This window comes from Oncorhynchus mykiss, chromosome 14, assembly GCF_013265735.2.
Source record: "Oncorhynchus mykiss isolate Arlee chromosome 14, USDA_OmykA_1.1, whole genome shotgun sequence".
Taxonomy (NCBI): domain Eukaryota; kingdom Metazoa; phylum Chordata; class Actinopteri; order Salmoniformes; family Salmonidae; genus Oncorhynchus; species Oncorhynchus mykiss.
Window position 1 is genome coordinate 24,870,589 of NC_048578.1, and position 22,745 is coordinate 24,893,333.

General features: G+C 41.1%; 1 protein-coding gene across 1 annotated transcript; it reads right to left on the reverse strand.

Moving 5' to 3' along the window:
- Positions 1-1,352: 1,352 nt before the first annotated feature.
- LOC110489031 (ribonuclease-like 3) lies at positions 1,353-3,078 on the reverse strand. The gene is made up of 3 exons (XM_021561579.2): positions 2,962-3,078; positions 2,463-2,529; positions 1,353-2,028 (listed from the first exon to the last, which is right to left on the reverse strand). The coding sequence occupies exons 1-3, from the start codon at positions 3,061-3,063 to the stop codon at positions 1,580-1,582; spliced, it is 618 nt and encodes a 205-aa protein (XP_021417254.2). The 5' UTR covers positions 3,064-3,078; the 3' UTR covers positions 1,353-1,579.
- Between the last annotated feature and the right edge of the window lie 19,667 nt (positions 3,079-22,745).

Genomic DNA, 22,745 nt, shown 5'->3' on the forward strand with positions numbered 1-22,745 from the left:
AATTAAAAAAAAACGTTATCTTATTTGCAAGAGTGTTTTCTATTCAGGGGATTTGGTGGAAAACCTTTGTCAATCAAGCATAACGCTAATTGTAACATGTGGAAGTTCCGTTTGCAGTAAGGTAGGACTAACACACGTACTTTTGTTTTGAATTAATGCAAGTTTGTTTACCGCTAGTTTAACATTACAGTGAAGAGTTTTCAGCCTATGAATAGTAGCAAAGTGTTAGTCGTAGTAGTAATATATTTTACTGCTTATTTGCAGTCATAGACTGAATTTCACACCAATTTACAATCACATAATATCATCAAAAGTAAAATCCTAAACTATCACGATACTTTAAATAAAATACAATGTTCAAATATGTTATAAATACAAAACAATAATTTTACAACAACGTGTGGGGTGGCAGCTTTAAAAAAGTAATCATTGGGGTTCTTAGGTAGGCATTTCTTAGGCACCTGGACTATATGGTGAATGCATTGATCCGTTTAGTGAAGTATGGGATGAGAGAGTTCTAATAGCGGCCTGACAGATATCATACAATATCAAGGCAGCTCAGTTAGTAGAGTATGGTGCTTGCACACCAGGATAGTGAGTTCAATTCCCAGGACAAACCGTGCATATAATGTGCGCAAGCATGACTGTAAGTCACTTTGGATAGAAGCATCTGCTAAACCCACACTGTCCTAACAGTTTTTGGATAAAGTGCCATCCCGTCTATTCAAAATCTTACATTTACTTTAGAGGCCCAGTGCAGTCAAAAATGTGATTTTCATGTGTTTTATATATACAGTAGTGTATATTTCCACAATATGAGGTTGGAACAATACTGTGAAATTGTTAAGAATTATGACAATTCCCTTTTAATGAAAAGCCTGCCTGAAATGTCTGCCTGTTTCAGTGGGATGGAGCAAAATTCTTGCTTGAGAAATTGCCCTTTGCTAAGAAGCTATTTTTTTTTCTGACCATTTTAATTGATAACAATCAGAGTAAGATACTTGTCAACCAGAAATGATTTCATATTGAGATAAAAACTGCTACATTGGAACTTTAAGCACTTTGACGTTAGGCTTCTATTAGATGGCAAAGTGTCAGTCAGAGACATTTGGTAATAAGTTGCTTATAATTTAATCCACAAATATCAATTTAATATCTTAAATGAACACGTTTTATGAATTTGACGAAATAATCTTGAAGCCCATTCTAAAACAGTATGGGACTTGATCCAGGAAATAGGAAGGTCTTTCCCAGAGATGTCCATGGTTGCAGCTCATGTAAAGTTATTGAAACAGTACGATTGGTCCAAAATCCCCATACCGAAAAACAAAAACAGGACACAACAATTTGAGTGACAACTTTGTTATCTTATTTCACAAAGCAGTTTAGTTGAGTTACGCTTGGAAAGTAGACATTACAGGAGACATGCAGTTCTGGAGACAGTGTTGCAATTGTTAGCAGAGATCTAGTTGTGAGCAAACACTCCTACACTCATTTACTAGCCACAGTAGCGCTGCCTTGTCAATAACATGTCTCCAGTTGTGCTTACATTTAGCGGTGACACACCTTTCATATGTATTCACTTTCCACCCGTAGTGCCAATATCAACATCACCATCATAGTGCACTGGCAATTTTCTTTCACACGCAATGATAACATTCTTAGTGGCCGAAGATCCCTTGTATGTACAATTGGGATGGGAATCCCCACCTGTACGTGTACATATGACTATAAAGAAGGCATTGTTGCTTTGAACCAGATTATTGTTTCCCTGCGGTGTGCCACCACCAGTGCAGATTTGTATGACCTGCTTTGGATTGGCCACAATGAAGGTGTTCTTCACTTTGCATTTTCCATCAGGCCCGTTCAACTTCAATAATCTCATCTGACTCTCGCACGCCTGGGTTTTCATTTCCCCATTGACGTGTTGTTTTAGGAAGTGGTTATGTTGTTGGTTGACGTCGGCCATCACTGTAGCACACAGCAACACCAGGAACAGGAAAGCCTTCTGGAACGTCATGACTAGATCTTAATGGAGAAACAGGAGAGATGAGTCAGACAGGGTGGTAGATGAATGCATACAGTATAATACTATGTTAGCCATCTTCCAGTAAATGCGGTATGCATACCAGCAACGTTCCATAGTAAATGTAGCACCCACCCCTTCCCCTCAAATTGAGGTTCTGTATATTTTCTTAAAAACTGTGAAACACTTTTCTGTAAGGGGAGAGTTAAAACTGCTTTGTGTCCCAAACAATTCATTTATACCGAAAACAAGACACAATGTGATTTACAGCAATGCACTGTGTTAAAAACAGTTACATACTAAGATAAAGTAGAGCCATCATAATCCAAATTATATATACTGTAAATTACACAAACATGATCTACATTCTATCATTGAAATCATATTTTGGTTACAAAGATGTGGCAATATTTTACTTGAGAGAGAAGGCATTTACCTCTGACAACTGGTTTCAATGGCCTTTGATGTGACTGGTTAGTTGTTTTCTGTCCTCTCAAGTATCTCTACAGATACAATACAGCATTAATCAAAGACAACAATCTTCAGATACAGAGCTATTCTTTAATGCTCTAGCACTGTAATGCTCAGGCAATTACATTTGACTTGTTTGTGATGAATGATGACTTAGATGTTGGTCACCCTGACACCTATGGTAAAACATTGCATGGATTAAAAGGGTTTTAAATGAACTATTAGCTTTTTAACTATTAACAGTCATCTTCCCCAAATATCTGCCACAGTCAATCAAGAGAGACTTCATATTAGGGTGCCTTCAAATCAAAACTCATAAAATACATGTCTGACAGCGGTGGGGTGGGGAGAAATGATTTGGTAGAAATGCTGTTCTACATTCTCAGGTGGTTGACCGATATGTCTTTACAGCTTTTCTTACGGACAGCGCAACACAACCCTAGAAACAATCAAGTCAATCTTACCTGTCTGCAGTGAGCCTTCTTGTGTGGTCTTGTCTTGATGATTATAGTCTCTTTCTCCCAGAGTATGGTAGAAGGTACTAAACCTGCTTGATTTATATACATATGCTGAAGAGGGACGTTCTCATTTCAAATAATAAAATCAATATTTAAAAAAATATTGTAAATACAACAGACACTGTTCCCAGTGGCAATTTGAACATGATAATGTTGGTGAGGCAAACAAAAAAGCTGATATGCATCAAAACCACTATACTACACTACACATTGAATGCAGCATAATAAACAATGGAAGAAAAAGTTGAGCCACACAGTAAATACTTTCCTTTCAAATGGTACCAAGAATATGCATATCCTTCCTTCAGGGCCTGCGCTACAGGCAGTTAGATTTGGGTATGTCATTTTAGGTGAAACATTTTTAAAAGGGGGCTATCCCTAAGAAGTTAAATGGATTTCCATTCAGTTCCAGGGAATTGGCAACATGTCCTAAAAAATAGAACCAGTTTCAGAGAAGTGACATCATCGCAAACAACATATAGAGGACAGAGTTCTAGAGAATTAGAATCATTGTACTGTTCTGTTCTGACTTTTAAACTTGAAAACATGAAATATCCTTTTTCATGTCACTGAATGAGAGAGAAGAATGTAGAACGTTTACATTCTACCAGGATACGTTATTTTCAGACAGATTAGTATGAATCAACATGACAGCCGCGAACTGGGGAGGAGTGAGCAATTTGGACAGAGGTCAGGTTAGATGAAGTGAGGAACAACATATATCACTAATCTACTGGATAGCAACAGAGGTGTATTGGCTGTTCAGATGTGTAAGAAGGGGCTCAGCATATGATAAAGGGTTAAATACCAGTGCTGGTGTGAATTTGTTGCTTGGTTGTGCAGCAATATGACCCAATGAGTGAATAAACCTGGTGTGAGTTTTACTAATTGTCCATGAAATGTTATAAGGTTCATTTAGAACCTAACAGTACATAAAATATAGCAGAACCAGTTTCAGAGAATTTGCATCATCACAAACATATTGTATAGCGGACACACTTCCAAGATGAATTCTAGATAAAACGAGAATACGCTGGGACAGCGTGACAGAATTGGAATATCCAGAATCAACGGTTTTTCATTGACTTCAAAATGACATCATCCAATTCACCAAATTGTAGATAAATTTAGGATGTGAAATATAAATCGTACATTTTTTTTATTTAAAATTTGTACAAATGGACACAATTTTTATATATATTCACACAGCATGCCACAAACAGAGCAACACAAAAACTAAACGCCTACAATACAACACATTCCCCAAGGTGATCAACATATGGTTTCCAAATTTAGTCAAACACTTCTGTTTTTTGTTCAATTGTAGAATATACAACATCCAATGGTATGTAGCTGTAGATAGTTCAGTCCCCTAGTTTGTTATTTAGGGTGAAAATGAGACTTTCCAACTGATGACTATACTTTTTTTTGCAGAAATTAGACCTAGATTACTAAATGTTCTCTGATATTAATCACCAATAATTAAATTTCCCAATACACAATCATTGAGATGGATCGCTATAAATTCCTAGACACAATGAAATGATGGGTCATACATTATCCCAAAATGGTTTCAGTTTACCATTAGACATAAAGCATAAAGGCATAAAGTAGGCATAAAGTATGCACATTTTCCCACCAGTGGTGTGTTTCCACCAAATGTACTTTTTGCAGATAAAAAAGTGGTTGATGACGTAGTGCACACATAATGTACTTTTTCCCTTAAGTTCAATGTGTTTCCATTGCATTTTAAACTCTGACGATAGTTTTGTAACAAAAACTGTTGCTTTAAATACAAATATTCCTGGTCATGGCACATAGGCTCTAGCCAGCAGCTCGTAGATACAGTGAGTGTAGGCCACATATGGCAAACTCATTCCATGGAGGGCCGAGTGTCTGCGGGTTTTTCCTCCACCCTTGTACGTGATTGATGGATTTTACTGAAAAATATATATAAATCCAACAATTTCAAAGATTCTACTGAGTTACAATTCATGTAAGGAAATCAGGCAATTGAAATACATTCATTAGGCCCTAATCTATGGATTTCAAATGACTGGGAATTGTCACGTTTGTTGAATGGAGGAGACCAAGGCGCAGTGTGATGTGAATACATTCTTCTATTTATTAACAAAGAAACACTAAACAAACTATACAAAATGACTGTGAAGCTAAATATAGTGTTGAAACAGGCAACTAACACAGGCAATAACCCACGAATTACCCAAAGAATATGGCTGCCTAAATAACGATAAACAGCTGCCTCTGATTGAGAACCAATCTAGGCAACCATAGACATACAAAACACCTAGGTAGTAAACAACCCCACAAACATACAAAACCCCTAGACGGTACAAAAACACATCACCCATGTCACACCCTGACCTAACCAAAGTAATAAAGAAAACAAAGAATACTAAGGTGACAGGAATGCAGATAACAATCTGTTGGTCACAGATACCTTAAAAAAGGAAGGGGCGTGGATCAGAAAACCAGTATAACCACCATTTGCCTCAAGCAGTTCAACACATCTCCTTTGCATTGAGTTGATCAGGCAGTTGATTGTGGTCTTGGGAATGTTGTCCCACTATTTTTCAATGGCTGTGCGAAGTGGATATTGGTGGGAACTGGAACACGCTGTCATACACATCGATCGAGAGCCTCCCAAACATGCTCAATGGGTGACATGTCTGGTGAGTATGCAGGCCATGGAAGAACTGGGACATGTTCAGCTTTCAGGAATTGTGTACAGCTCCTTGCGATATGGGGCCATGCATTAATATGCTGAAACATTAGGTGATGGCGGCGGATGAATGGCACGACAATGGGCATTTCCTTTGATAAAATGCAATCGTGTCTGTCGTCCGTAGCTTATGCCTGGCCATACCATAACCCCCCCCACCCACCCCCCACCTCCACCATGGGGCACTCTGCTCACCAGCACAACTGCCCGGTACAGTTGAAACCGGGATTCATCGTGAAGATCACACTTCTCAATCATGCCAGTGGCCATCGAAGGTGACACAGAACTGCAGTCAGGTCAAGACCCTGGTGAGGAAAATGAGCACACAGATGAGCATCAATGAGACGATTTCTGATAGAGAAATTTGTGCACAGAATTTCAGAGAAATACGCTTTTTGTGCATATGGAACATTTCTAGTATCTTTTATTTCAGCTCATGGAACATGGGACCAACACGTGTTGTGTTAATATTTTTGGTCAGTATAATTAGTAAGGAACTCCCCTCACCCTCCCCTCCCCTCTTGGTTGTCATAATTTAAAGTAAAATCTCAAATCCCGCTGACACTCGGCCCACCGTGGAATGAGTTTGACACCCATGGGTTGTGAGTGTATGCTAGGTTACATGATGAGATTATTATGGATAAGAGAGCATTTTTTTATTTGTCAAATGGCAGTCAAGCATTAATCATCGTGTCACCAGAATTAGGCCGTCAATTTTTATTGGAAAGTAGCATCAAGCTCATCACCTTAATTGATTTAATCTATAGCCTAATAAACTGCATGGTTTCTCGAGTCGAAGTTGGGTCGTAGTGGAAGGAGGACCACACAATTTATCATTATGTGTCTCCAATTTTACTTCAATTTGATGGATATGATATCAATATTTACGCACAAAGGCATTTCCACCACCATTTCTCACATAATTAATTTTACTCACTCAAAAAGATCCCACCATGTCGAACGAACAAATTATCTGCTGCCATTTTTAAATTGGCCTTGAAACTTCCTGTTTCCAACATAGCTGTCATTATTTATTTAAATGGTTACACACTTTCTTTCCCATTTCCTTATCTACTTCTCTCATTTTCTGTATACCCCATCTCAATTCTATTCAATTCAAGGGGCTTTATTGGCATGGAAGAAACACATGTTAGCATTACCAAAGCAAGTAAGGTAGATAATATACAAAAGTGAAATAAACAATAAAAAAACAGTAAACATTACACTCACAGAAGTTCCAAAAGAAGAAAGACATTACAAATGTCATAGTATGTATTTATACAGTGTTGTAACGATGTACAAATGGTTAATGTACAAAAGGGAAAATAAATAAGCATAAAGAAAACGCACTAGACGACCAGTTCTTATAGTTTTAAGCCATACCCTTACCCTACTCCTCCTCTATTCCTCTGGTGATGTAGAGGTTAATCCAGGCCCTGCAGTGCCTAGCTCCACTCCCATTCCCCAGGCGCTCTCATTTGTTGACTTCTATAACTGTAAAAGCCTTGGTATCATTCATGTTAACATTAGATGCCTCCTCCCTAAGTTTGTTTAATTCACTACTTTAGCACATTCTGCCATCCCGGATGTCCTAGCCTTGTCTGAATCCTGGTTTAGGATGGCCACCAATAATCCTGAAATTTCCATCCCTAACTTTAACATTTTCTGACAAGGTAGACCTGCCAAAGGGGGCGGAGTTGCAATCTACTATCCAGATCTATCCAGGTCTGTGCCCAAACAATTCGAGCTTCTATTTCAAAAAATCCACCTTTCCAGAAACAAGTCTCTCACAGTTGCTGCTCGTTATAGACCACTTTCAGCCCCCAGCTGTGCCCTGGACACCATATGTGAATTGATTGCCCCTCATCTTTCTTCAGAGCTCGTAATGTTAGGTGACCTAACCTGGGACACACCGGCCATCCTACAATCTAAGCTTAATGCCCTCAATCTCATACAAATTATCAATGAACCTACCAGGTACAACCCCAAATCCGTGAACACGGGCACCCTCATAGATACCATTCTGACGAACCTGCCCTCTAAATACACCTCTGCTGTCTTCAACCATGATCTCAGGAATCACTACCTCATTGCATGTGTCCATAATGGGTCTGCCATGAAACAACCACACCTCATCACTGTCAAACGCTCCCTGAAACAATTCTCAATTATCATGGATTTATCTAAGGTCTCGAAAGCCAAGTTATCAAACAGATCACCGACCATTTTGAATCCCACCGTACCTTCTCCGCTATGTAATCTGGTTTACGAGCTGGTCATGGAAGCACCTCAGCCACGCTCAAGGTCCTAAACGATATCATATCCACCATCGGTAATAGACAGTACTGTGCAGCCGTCTTCATCGACCTGGCCAAGGCTTTCGACTTTGTCAGTCACCACATTCTCATCGGCAGACTTAACAGCCTTGGTTTCTCAATTGACTGCCTTGCCTGATTCACCAACTACTTCTCAGACAGAGTTAATTGTCTCTAATTGGAGGGCCTGTTGTCCGGACCTCTGGCAGTCTCTATGGGGGTGCCACAGGGTTCAATTCTCGGACCGACTCTTTTCTCTATATACATAAATGATGTCGCTCTTGCTGCTGGTGACTCTCTGATCCACCTCTACGCAGACGACACCATTCTGTATACTTCTGGCCCTTCTTTGGACACTGTGTTAACTAACCTCCAGACAAGTTTCAATGCCATACAACTCTCCTTCCGTGGCCTCCAACTGCTCTAAAATGCAAGAAAAACTAAATGCATGCTCTTCAACCGATCGTTGCCCGCTCCAGCCCGCCCGTCCAGCATCACTACTCTGGACGGTTCTGACTTAGAATATGTGGACAACTACAAATACCTAGGTGTGTGGTTGGACTGAAAATCTCCTTCCAGACTCACATTAAGCATCTCCAATCCAAAATTACATCTAGAATCGGCTTCCTATTTCACAACAAAGCATACTTCACTCATGCTGCCAAACATACCCTCGTAAAACTGACTATCCTACCGATCCTTGGCGATGTCATTTACAAAATAGCCCTCAGCAGTCTATTACAGTGTCATCCATTTTGTCACCAAAGCCACATATACTACCACCACTGCGACCTGTATGCTCTCATTGGCTGGCCCTCGCCTCATATTCGTCGACAGACCCACTGGCTCCAGGTCATCTATAAGTCTTTGCGTGAAGAGAAGGCGGAGTAAAAGGTTCTGGAGGACGGGCTGCCTTCTGACAATTTGTTAGGCAATCGAACAAGCCCCCACTGCCTTCCATTCTGCTAGCAAATGTACAATCTTTGGAAAATTAAATAGATGACCTTCGCAGAAGATTAAACTACCAACGATATATTAAAAACTGCAATTTATTTTGCTTCACAGAGTGGTGGCTGAACGACGACATTATCAACATAGAGCTTGCTGGTTCTACGCTGTAATGGCAGGATAGAACAGAGGTGTCTGGTAAGACAAGGGGCGACGAACTACATATTTTTGTAAATAACAGCTGGTGCACAATATCTAATGAAGTGTCAAGGTTGTGCTCGCCTGATCAAGAGTATCTCATGATAAGCTGTAGACCACATTGTCTACCTAGAGTGTTTACATCTGTATTTTTCATAGCGGTCTACATACCACCACAGACTGATGCTGGTACTAAGACCGCACTTTGAAGGAGCTCTATCTGCCGTCAGCAAACAGGAAAATGCTCACCCAGACGTGGCTCTCCTAGTGGAGGGGACTTTAATGCAGGGAAACTTAAATCCGTCTTTCCAAATTTCTATCAGCATGTTAAATGTGCAACTAGAGGGAAAAAACTCTGGACCACCTTTACTCCACACACAGAGACGCATACAAAGCTCTCCCTCACTCTCACCTTCCATTTTGCAAATCCGATCATAATTCTATCCTCCTGATTCCTGCTTACAAGCTAAAGTTAAAGCAGGACGCACCAGTGACTAAATAAAAAGTGATCAGATGAAACAGGACTGTTTTGCGAGCACAGACTGGAATATGTTCCGGGACTCCTCCTATGGCATTGAGGAGTACACCACATCAGTCATTGATTTCATCAATAAGTGCATCGATGACATTGTCTGAAGAGTGACCGTACGTACATACCCAAAACTGAAGCCATGGATTACAGGTAACATCCGCACTGAGCTAAAGGCTAGAGCTTCCGCTTTCAAGGAGCGGGACTCTAACCTGGAAGCTTATAAGAAATCCCGCTATGCCCTCCGACGAACCAACAAACAGGCAAAGGGTCAATACAGGACTAAGATCGAATTGTACTACACCGGCTCTGACGCTCGTCGGATGTGGCAGGGCTTGCAAACAGTTACAGATGACAAAGGGAAGCACAACGGAGAGCTGCCCAGTGACACGAGCCTACCAGATGAGCTAAACTACTTCTTTGCTCGCTTCGAGGCAAATAACACTGAAACATGCATGTTGTGGATCACGCTCTCCGCAGCCGATGTGAGTACGACCTTTAAACAGGTCAACATTCACTAGACTGCAGGGCCGGACGGATTACCAGGACCTGTATTGTGAGCATACGCTGACCAACTGGAAAGTTTCTTCATTGACATTTTCAAACTCTCCCTGTCTGAGTCTGTATTACCAACATGTTTTAAGCAGACCACCATAGTCCCTGTGCCAAAGAGCACAAAGGCTGGTCATGGCTCACATCAACACCATTATTCCAGAAACCCTCAACCCACTCCAATTTGCATACCGCCCTAACAGATCCACAGATGATGCAATCTCTATTGCACTCCACACTGCCCTTCCCACCTGGACAAAAGCAACACCTATGTGAGAATGCTATTCCTTTACTACAGCTCAGCGTTCAACACCATAGTGCCCTCAAAGCTCATCAATAAGCTGAGGATCCTGGGACTAAACACCTCCCTCCGGAACTGGATCCTGGACTTCCTGACGGGCCGCCCCCAGGTGGTAAGCGTAGGTAACAACATATCCACCACGCTTATCGTCATCACAGGGGCCACTGAGGGGTGCGTGCTCAGTCCCCTCCTGTAGTCCCTGTTCACTCATGAGTGCACGGCCAGGCAAGCCTCCAACACCTTCATTAAGTTCGCCAATGACACAACAGTGGTAGGCCTGATCACCGACAACAACGAAACAGCCTATAGGGAGGAGGTCAGAGACCTGGCAATGTGGTGTCAGGACAAGGGAGATGATCGTGGACTACTGGAAAAAGAGGACAGAGCACGCCCCCATTCTCATCGACGGGGCTGTGTCCACATCACCAACAAACTAACATGGTCCAAACACACCAATACATTCGTGAAGAGGCCACGATAAAACCTATTCCCCCTCAGGAGACTGAAAAGATTTGCCATATGCCAAGCTGATCTGGAGCCTTTTGATCCTCACCCAGGAAAGAGAGTCATGACACTGCCTTGACCTGCCTTGACATGTGATTCCTCATAAAAGGATTCCTTCAATGTATTTGTATTTTTTTGTATCATTTAATTGTATTTATTGATATAAGTGTTGAATGTCGATGCAGGAATTGATTGGAAGTGTTAGGGGCATTATTTCCCCAAATCCTGGTCCTGGAGGTCCCCTATGTCTGCTGGTTTCTATGGAATGTGCATCTCAGATGACAACCTCCTTGTAACATTGGCATTTTGTAAAGTTAATGTCCATTTCATTGTTCATCAGTCGCCAGTTCATTGTGGAATCGTTTGCTTATCATCAGTTTAGGGCTCCTTCAAACCAGACAAACTGATGTGTAAAAAACACTGAAGGAAAGTTAATGTTTTTTTTTTTTATGGAAACAGTGCATTAGGGGGAGGATTGTGTTGAGCTGTCTGTCAGAAAGCTTACAATAACATGTCCTTGAAACAATTGAACAAGTAGAATAGCATTTTTACTGAATAATTTATCCTCACCACTCCTCTGCATTTGACATGCATTTCATGCTTCTTCGTTTGAAGGCAGAGACATGAACCAGGGATATTTGAGAACCACTGGATCAGCCTTCGTACAAAGTTTCCCTTGAGATCTCCCGTGGAAAGATTGTTCCTGGGACTCATGATAGGTTCGTAGAAGCGTGTGTGGTTTTGTATCGTTTGAGAAAGGCTTAGTAAAAAAAAAATGTAGCGGGGTGTTGAAAGGCGAAAATCCAAAACATTCTTTAAACTTTTGTATTTACGTTTCTTAAAAACAACAAAATCCCAATGGTAGATTGGTTGAATGAGATAGAATAGAGGAGGATGAGTGTTAAAGAAATGTGAAAGAGTGAAAATAGAGGTGTGGTGAGTGTTGTCTTAACGCCACCTTAAATGTAGCTCTCATACAGGTTTGAGTGGGTTACTTTCTAAATGTAATCCGTAACAGTTGCTAGTTATCTGTCCGAAATTGTAATCAGTAACGTATCTTTTGGATTACCCAAACTCAGTGACACACTCTGATTACTTTCAGTTACTTTTAGATTATTTTCCTCTTAAGAGGTGCAGGTCAACGTTTTTTGTCATGTATCTTTTCTGTAGGCAGCTCTACAGAGTGGTCATTATAGCTGGCACAGCCACAAAGTCATAAAATCTTAACCTTAACCACACTGCTAACTCTAATGCCTAACCCTAAATTTGACAATTTTCATAAATATTTACAATATAGACACTTTTGACTTTACATCTATACCATCTAGTGGAAATCACTCATCCACAATAAATGTCAACCTGCTTAAGAGGCATTAGAAGAAGACAAAGATGAATATTACCAATTGAATGGCATCTGTTGCAGGATAAATGTTAGAGTTTACATAGTTAAATGACTTTTGGGATCTGAGGTGTTGGTGGTCTTGCTGGGTTGATTATGACTGGACAATATGTAAGGACTTATGGGATAGCCAATCATAGAAAATGTGACTTCCCTTATGCTTGAATACATTTTTAACAACAAGATTATTTAGGGCGTTTTGTGCTGATTTCAAACACATTTATGATTACATTTCTCTCTTTCTCCTCTAGAATAACCAAACACATCCACTGTCATTCTGCTGATGATCAAATAGGAAACTAAATCCTTCCTCAACCCAACCATAACGACCAACCTCAGCTGGTTCATATTCAATACAATTACCTGTTATCCAATAAGAAATGCATTTTTGTTCCGTTTCAAAATGTTTTGGAGGTCAACTAAGAGCAAGAAAAACAATCGAACTCTGCCCCTTTCTAAATTTTCAAACAGAAATGGGGTGTGCCTTTGGTGGTTTGTTGAAGTGTCATTCTGGTCATGCGCACCTCTACCAACGTAGCTAGTTCGTTAGCTAAGCTAGCCACTTTAGCAAGCCAGTAACTCCTCCAATATATGTTGACGTCATTTCACAGAATTTGTTTTTGGATGGAAACTGTAGAGATTGATAAACAATTGCACTTCTGTATTACACATGAGTGGAAGCATGAGTGGAAGCAAACAAACCATCTTTGTGGAGCTTGACACGCTCACAGCTCTTAGAATCAGTGGTGAGCTCACACTTGTAGATTCCACCTGTAACTTCAGCTTTGGGCAATGACTTGGCACATGGTGCGCCAACCAGCAATCTAGGAAAAATACAATAATAATAATACAATAAAATATTAAAACTAGGAACAACTTTGTCACTGCTGGTCTGAGTTGTATCAATGAATCAACCAAACAATCAATATTACTTTATAAAACCCTTTTTACAACAGCAGTTGTCACAAAGTGCTTTACAGTTACCTGGCCTAGACCCCAAAGAGCAAGCAAAGCAGACGTGAAAACAGAGAAGCCATGAGAAACTCCCTAGAAGAATGGAATGGAGGAAGAAACCTAGAAAGGAGGTTGCCTGTTCTCTTCTGGCTGTACCAGGCAGAGATTCAGAGTAGCCGTTAAGGCCAGATAATAGTATGTATGGACACTGTTAATCATTTCTTATAAGAGGTAAAATGACAGTTTCTTATTGAGAGGATTCAGTTGTTGATGCAGTGCCAGGGAGAATCCAAACAGGCTTCCTGGATCACCATTTTTCCTCAGAACATGCTTTGTGTCTGTGTCCAGATTGAAAGCTGAGATGTAAAATGGTAGGCAGGACAAAAGAAACCACAGGTCCACTAGGAGGCCCAACCATTGAATTGACATGTTGGTGTTGTTGGTAAAACTCTCTGTCCTAGCTAACCCAATAGTTTTTTCTGTGGTGTCCTTGTGTTGTGAAACCGAATGGGAAGGCAACACTACAGAAATGGAATGTGACTCAGCACTGTCTGCGGTATACAGTGTTTGCTGCAGAAGATGACAGACAGGTAGTGGTTCAAGGGGAATTTATCTCAATGGACTTGAGCACATGTTTATGGTTTGATTGCTTTTGTTAATATTCCATTCCAAGAACATGAGGAACTTCACACCCTTGGATCAAAAGTCTGGTGGTTGTGTTCACAGCAGCAAACCAGTAATACTGTACTGTACAGTGTTGATCACTTGATAATACTAAAGGGAAAGGTGTGAAAGTCCATGAGAAATGGCTAAAAGGAGAACATGTACAGTATGTACAGTAGCTGCTCACTTTCATGATCACTGTCATGATAACAGCTGTTATTTGTCTAAAGTAGTGAAACTTGACAGTAGATGTGAGAAAGGAGTAAGAAACGATACCAACCACACTTTACTATTGTAAGACATAACAGAGTGGTGTAACATGAACATGGTCACATTTCTGTCAATGACATTACAATTGACACAGCATCAGGAAGGAACATTTTACATGATGATGTAGTCTTTCACCAGATGGCAATGTTGCACTAAGACAGAATTCTCTCTTCAGTCTCAAAGTCTGACCTTATGTCAATGTGGTGACGATTACAATTATGAAACATGTTGATGTTCCTTCTCAGTTGTAATATATCTATACTGCTAAAGCGCCGTACTCTGTTGCTCGTGGTTTATGCAACACATTTGAATGATTTTGTAAGCATTCACTGTTGTTTTTAGAAAAATTAAATCATCAAACATACCCTCCCCTCTGTATTTATTTGAACAGTGAAGCAAAAATGTTGTAAATGTGGCTCTATACTCCAGCATTTTGGATTTGAAAGCAAATGTTTCATATGAGTCTCTAGTACAGAATGTGACCTTTTATTTGAGGGTATTTTCAAAAATATCTGTTTTACCATTTATAAAGGAAAGCACTATGTATGTCGTTCCCCCATTTCTTGTTTTTTGTGTTAGTATTTTGAACACATTATTCACATGTAGTATATTAAAGTATTTGGTTCCTTATTCCTAGCATGCAATGACTACATAAAGCTTGTGACTCGACAAAACTTGGAGGATGCATTTGCTGTTTGTTTTGGTTGTGTTTCAGATTAATTGTGCCCAATAGGAACTGAATGATGAATAATGCATAGTGTCAGTTTGGAGTCACTTTATTGTAAATAAGTTTACAATAAATAAGAATATGTTGCTGAAAACTTCTAAATGAATGTGAATGCCACCATGATAATATCACGACTTCTTCCGAAGTCGATGCCTCTCCTTGTTCGGGCGGTGTTCGGCGGTCGACGTCGCCGATCTTCTAGCCATCGCCGATTCATTTCTCATTTTTCATTTGTTTTGTCTCGTTTTCCCACACACCTGGTCCTCATTTTCCTCATTATGTCAGTCCTTCCTAGGGTATCGCATTTCCACCTCAGGGGTGGAGATGGAGAGTGACTGCATTGCAGCCGTGTGTAATAGGCCGACTCCCACCACGGTAAAGGAGGTGCAGCAGTTCTTAGGGTTTGCCAACTACTACCGGAGGTTTATCCAAGGTTTTGACCAGGTAGCGGCTCCCATTACCTCACTGCTGAAGGGGGGAAGGGGGGACCGGTGCACTTGCAGTGGACAGCTGAGGCGGACAGGGCTTTTAGTCACCTGAGGGCTCTGTTTACCTCGGCTCCTGTTCTGGCTCATCCGGATCCCTCTTTGGTGTTCATAGTGGAAGTGGACGCGTCCGAGGCTGGGATAGGAGCTGTGCTCTCTCAGCGCTCGGTACGCCACCGAAGCTCCGCCCCTGTGCTTTCTTCTCGAGGAAGCTCTGCCCGGTGGAGCCAGGGGTCTGGGAGTCGTTGGCTGTCGTCAAGGCTTTGTAGGCGTGGAGACATTGGCTTGAGGGGGCTAAACACCCTTTTCTCATCTGGACTGACCACCGCAATCTGGAGTACATCCGGGCGGTGAGGATGTGGGCCATGTTTTTCAACCGTTTTGTTTTCACCCTTTCTTACAGACTAGGTTCCCAGAATGTGAAGGCAGACGCACTGTCCCGGCTGTGTGACACAGAGGAGCGACCCATGTTTCCCACTCCCATACTCCCGGCCTCCTGCCTGGTGGCGCCGGTAGTGTGGGAGCTGGACGCGGACATTGAGTGGGCGTCGCGTGCAGAGCCCGCTCCCCTCCAGTGTCCAGCTGGGCGTCTGTACGCGCCGTCTGTTGTGCGTGACCGGCTGATCTATTAGGCCCACACGTCACCCTCCACTGGTCATCCAGGAATCGGTCGGACGGTGCGCTGTCTGAGTGGGAAGTACTGGTGGCCCACTTTGGCTAAGGACGTAAGGGTTTCCTCCTGCTCGGTGTGCGCCCAGTGTAAGGCTCCTAGTAATCTGCCCAGAGGTAAGTTACACCCCTTACCCGTGCCAGAAAGTTGGCGCAGACCGTCACCGTAGTGAGACCCCGGTGTTCGCACTGGGTCTGGCTCTCGACCAGAAACCTGCCCCTCTGCCTGCCCTGCCAGAAGTTGGGTCCGCAGTTTGTGGGGCCATTTAAAGTCCTGAGGAGAGTGAACGAGGTTTGTTACAGGTTACAGCTTCCCCCCGATTACTGCATTAACCCCTCGTTCCATGTGTCTCTCCTCAGGGCGGTGGTGGCTGGCCTGCTCCTGGAGTCTGAGGTGCGGGGGATTCCTCCACCCCCTCTGGACATCGAGGGGGCCCCGGCGTACTCCGTTCATTCCATACTGGATTCGAGACGTCGGGCGAGGGGCCTTCAGTACCTCGTGGACTGGGAGGGGTATGGTCCGGAGGAGAAATGCTGAGTTCTGGTTGAGGATGTGTTGGATCCTTCTCTGCTGTGAGAGTTCCACCGTCTCCGTCCGGATCGCCCTGCGCCTCACCCTCCGGGTCGTCCCCGAGGCCTGTGTCAGCGCGCTGCTGGAGCCACGAGTCAGGGGGCTGTACTATCACGACTTCTGCCAAAGTCGATGCCTCTCCTTGTTCGGGTGGTGTTCGGCGGTCGACATCGCCGGTCTTTTTGCCATCGCCGATCCATTTTTCATTTTCCATTTGTTTTATCTTGTTTTCCCACACACCTGGTTCTCATTTCCCTCATTATGTGTTATGTATTTAACCCTCTGTTTCCCCCATGTCTTTGTGTGGTATTGTTTATCTGTTTGCATGTATGCACACGTTAGGCTGGTTGCGCTGGGTTATGTTAAACCCATATTTGTATTTTCGTGTTCGTTTGTGCCGTGTGCTTTTGGTTCGCCAAATAAAAGGCTCCGCTTTGCCATCAAATATCTGCTCTCCTGCGTCTGACTTCCTACAGCCTTTCACGCATACCTTGACAGATAATGGATAATCGTGAATGAATCATGAATAATAATCAGTGAGAAAGTTACAGAGGAGCAAAGATCATATCCCCAAATATGCTATTTTATGCTACTATTGGTAAGGGTGAGAGCTTAGCATGTTTTGCAGGCATGATCTTTGTGCATCTGTTATATCTATTGACCTTGTAGTCAAATATAATATATCCTACTGTTTGAGAACAACAGCAGGGAAATATAGAGTGATAGTGAAGTGATTCTTCATAATCGGTAGAAGTACAGTGCCTTGCGAAAGTATTCGGCCCCCTTGAACTTTGCGACCTTTTGCCACATTTCAGGCTTCAAACATAAAGATATAAAACTGTATTTTTTTGTGAAGAATCAACAACAAGTGGGACACAATCATGAAGTGGAACGAAATTTATTGGATATTTCAAACTTTTTTAACAAATCAAAAACTGAAAAATTGGGCGTGCAAAATTATTCAGCCCCTTTACTTTCAATGCAGCAAACTCTCTCCAGAAGTTCAGTGAGGATCTCTGAATGATCCAATGTTGACCTAAATGACTAATGATGATAAATACAATCCACCTGTGTGTAATCAAGTCTCCGTATAAATGCACCTGCACTGTGATAGTCTCAGAGGTCCGTTAAAAGCGCAGAGAGCATCATGAAGAACAAGGAACACACCAGGCAGGTCCGAGATACTGTTGTGAAGAAGTTTAAAGCCGGATTTGGATACAAAAAGATTTCCCAAGCTTTAAACATCCCAAGGAGCACTGTGCAAGCGATAATATTGAAATGGAAGGAGTATCAGACCACTTCAAATCTACCAAGACCTGGCCGTCCCTCTAAACTTTCAGCTCATACAAGGAGAAGACTGATCAGAGATGCAGCCAAGAGGCCCATGATCACTCTGGATGAACTGCAGAGATCTACAGCTGAGGTGGGAGACTCTGTCCATAGGACAACAATCAGTCGTATATTGCACAAATCTGGCCTTTATGGAAGAGTGGCAAGAAGAAAGCCATTTCTTAAAGATATCCATAAAAAGTGTCGTTTAAAGTTTGCCACAAGCCACCTGGGAGACACACCCAACATGTGGAAGAAGGTGCTCTGGTCAGATGAAACCAAAATTGAACTTTTTGGCAACAATGCAAAACATTATGTTTGGCGTGAAAGCAACACAGCTCATCCCTCTGAACACACCATCCCCACTGTAAAACATGGTGGTGGCAGCATCATGGTTTGGGCCTGCTTTTCTTCAGCAGGGACAGGGAAGATGGTTAAAATTGATGGGAAGATGGATTGAGCCAAATACAGGACCATTCTGGATGAAAACCTGATGGAGTCTGCAAAAGACCTGAGACTGGGACGGAGATTTGTCTTCCAACAAGACAATGATCCAAAACATAGAGCAAAATCTACAATGGAATGGTTTAAAACTAAACATATCCAGGTGTTAGAATGGCCAAGTCAAAGTCCAGACCTGAATCCAATCGAGAATCTGTGGAAAGAACTGAAAACTGCTGTTCACAAATGCTCTCCATTCAACCTCACTGAGCTTGAGCTGTTTTGCAAGGAGGAATGGGAAAAAATGTCAGTCTCTCGATGTGCAAAACTGATAGAGACATACCCCAAGCGACTTACAGCTGTAATCGCAGCAAAAGGTGGCGCTACAAAATATTAACTTAAGGGGGCTAAATAATTTTGCACGCCCAATTTTTCAGTTTTTGATTTGTTAAAAAAGTTTGAAATATCCAATAAATGTCGTTCCACTTCATGATTGTGTCCCACTTGCTGTTGATTCTTCACAAAAAAATACAGTTTTATATCTTTATGTTTGAAGCCTGAAATGTGGCAAAAGGTCGCAAAGTTCAAGGGGGCCGAATACTTTCGCAAGGCACTGTAGCTACATCAGTGGATATGGTAAGGGGGTCATATTCAGGGGAATACGACCCAGGGGTTCCATCTGTGTTTGGCTTGAATAAGGAGGGAGGGCTTCCAGAACGAGAGAGCTGTGACATTTTCCAATGCGGTCTTTAAGCCAGCCACAATGAAAGAAAAAAAAACATGCCCAGAGACAAACAATGATGCCTGGAAACTTGAACATCAGTTTGGTTTTGGTGTTAGAGGTGTGAATTCTACAGAGGCTACTCTTCCTGTAACAGACTCGCTCTCACACCAGGGGAAGATATCAAAGAGATTATCACATTCTCATGACTTTGAGTCCAGGTAACAAACAATTATGTGCCATTGTATATAATTTGCTAGATTTCTAATTTGTTGAGAGCACCACGTGATGTTGACTGTACTTGTGTGTTTGTATGAGGCATATCACAAGTCCATGTCATTCAGATATTCTATATATATATATTCTATAGCAGCAAGACTTTTGGAACCTATTGGTGGAATCAACAAGTAGTTTTGATTTACGTTTGGTTGAGTTGTCAGCTAACCATGAATTCAAAGTGAAATCAACAGCAAATGGCAGCATGTCATTGGATTTAGGTTAAAGTTGGTTGAAAAAAAGACAAAATGCACTTACATTAATGACTTTTTGCAAATCCAATCAGTTTTCCATGTTGATTTAACATCATCACATTGATTGTTTTGGTTGAAATGATGTGGAAACAATGTTGCTAAACAAGTTTTTGCATAGTGGGCAGTTTCACAGACCCAGATTAAATCAATTCACCAGAACGCTTGAAAAGACCGGTCATTCACGAACAAAACTACTTGTTGAGTCCACCAATAGGTTCCAAAAGTCTTGCTGCTACTCTATAGAATATCTGACATGTACAGTGGTATTACCCCATAAACTATGAGTGTCTTTAAAGGTGTTTGCAATAATGACTTGATGTCGGACAATTAAGCTCTCTTTCACAGCCTATATCCTCATCATTGTTTTTACATCATCATCATCAATTTAATCACCATCATTATTATCATCATCATCAGTATCATCATCATCATAATCATTATCGTCAGTATCATCAATATAGTCACAAAACTTATCCTCATCATCATCAATATCATCATCATCATCATCATTTAAATTACCTCTGCTAACCTGTGCCCCTCATCATCATCAATGTCATCATCATCATCATCAACATCATCTAAATTACCTAAATTACCTCGACTAAACTCTGCCCCTGCACATTACCTCTTTACCGGTACCCCCTGTATATAGCCTCGTTACTGTTATTTTATTTTTGCTCTTCAATTATTTATATTTATTTGTTGTTTAGTTCAGTTTATTTAGTAAATACTTTCTTAACACATTTTTTCTTAACTGCATTGTTGGTTAAGGGCTTGTAAGTAAGCATTTCACTGTTGTATTCGGTGCATGTGACAAATAAAATTTGATTCAATTTGATTTTTGATTTAAAATGCCTCTGCTTTCTGTTCTTCAATCTTTTCAACATGAAGATTAACCATCATCCAGAAGTAATTTAAGATATCAACTATCAGATATACCATATCTGACCCGTTTCAAGAAGATAGGTTATATGTTGCACATCACTACTTCACAGGAGAGGCATTTTTAAGTTTTTTAGGTATTTTTTTTAGCAAAATGCTTTTTTGGGCAGAAATACTTTCAGGAACATGTGAACTTTCATGTGCCTTAACAAAACAATTGTATGCAATCTGTAAATTCGAAAAAAAATTGTTAAATTACGAGTCTAGTTGGTTTAACCATGAAAAAAGACAGGAACCTACCTGCTAGCAATAATTGGCTAAGATAATGGATGGGCTTGACATGCCGACTTGCTACCGCAGATTTTTTGAAAGATATAATGTTAGAAATGGAGACATGCAAAGGTTTCTTTCTGCCCATAATTTAGCAGGCGCTATCAACAAAGATCAGTGGGAAAAAGTTGTGATGGACTATTTTCTGCACACAGTCCGTGTGAACCGGAATGACTTGACAAAACAATGGGCCAAACAAGCTGTAGCAAGCTACAATCCTAACGGAAAAGACACTGTGTTGGAAAGCGCTCATCCATGTATACGGGTTAGAGTCTAGCCATATTTTCAGATATGATACATTTCTAATTTTGTCATTAAGTCGTTTTCATTGCAAGTTAAAACATACTGTTAGCTAGCTAACAAACATTAGCTTTCTGGTAGTAGTATTATTTGTATCTCAGAAACTAATTTTCATGGTTAGTTAGAGCCTAATATTAGCTTCTACCTAACATTGAACCTTATTGGTTAGCTTTAGCTACCTGCAGATTCCTACTCCAGCATTTCATGCATGGTGGATAGCTATGACAATCTGTTTGTACTGTAGCTATGGGTTAGAATTATGGTTCATTGTTTAGATAACTAGCTACATGTCGATATAAAAGACTCCATTTCGCCATAGAATGATTACATGACCCATCAAGTTAGACAGGTGTGTCTGGGGGTGATTAGGGCCATCTGTTGTATTTCATGAACATGTGAACTTGTCTAGACAACAGTGACCCATCCACTTAGCTAGGTGTGGCTGGGGGGTGGTTATAGCATTTCTTTCACATGACCTATCAATTTTGGTAAGCATCATCTAATAATTCTAAAATATTTATGCAATATTTTATCTGGACACTTTCAAAGTCAGATTAGGATATAGGCCAAGGACAAGATAAAGTGTATGTTTTCTTCCTTATTGTAGGCTGCTACTTAAAATAATTTAAGTCTTGAAATCTTTGGTTGTTTACTACACTACCTTACTCACTCAATGTTTAACACATGGACTCACATGTGAATCCTTAAAGAGATGGGTGGGGCTAAGGCGTAAGAGGGTCTGAAAGATGCTAAATAGGTGTAGACAAAGAAGAGCTCTCCAGTAGGTGTGACATAATATTCAAGGGCCAATTTCTCAAAAGTGGGGTTACAAGTTTAGCAACTTTCAATACAGAATGACTTTCCCATTGTTCCTCAACTGCAGTATATTATATACAATTTCGTAGCTCTGACTCTATACTTTTATCCAATGTAAAAAACAACATTTAAAATGTTGCTGCAAAATAGTGAATCGAGGTGGTCGGACACATATGTTACAAGACTACCCAATAATAATTAAAGAAAAGGTTTTAATAATGTAGCCTATGCTCAAGACACTCATTTTGTAAATAGACTATGGGGTAATTTGAATGTGTCTAACCAGTTTCTTCATCTGCCAGTGTGCTTTTAGCCCATTTAAAAACAGACATCTCAAATGGCACACTATTCCTTATATAGTGCTCTACTTTTGACCTGAGCCCTATGGCCCTTGTCAAAAGTAGTGCACCGCATACAGTAGGGAATAGGGAGCAATTTTGTACGCACAAAGGACTGCCACTTTGGAACAGAGTTTTGTTGTACAGGGAGCCTGTCTCTACTTCTGGTAAGTCATAGAAACAGCTCTTTCTGAAAATAAGTCACAATAAGGTGT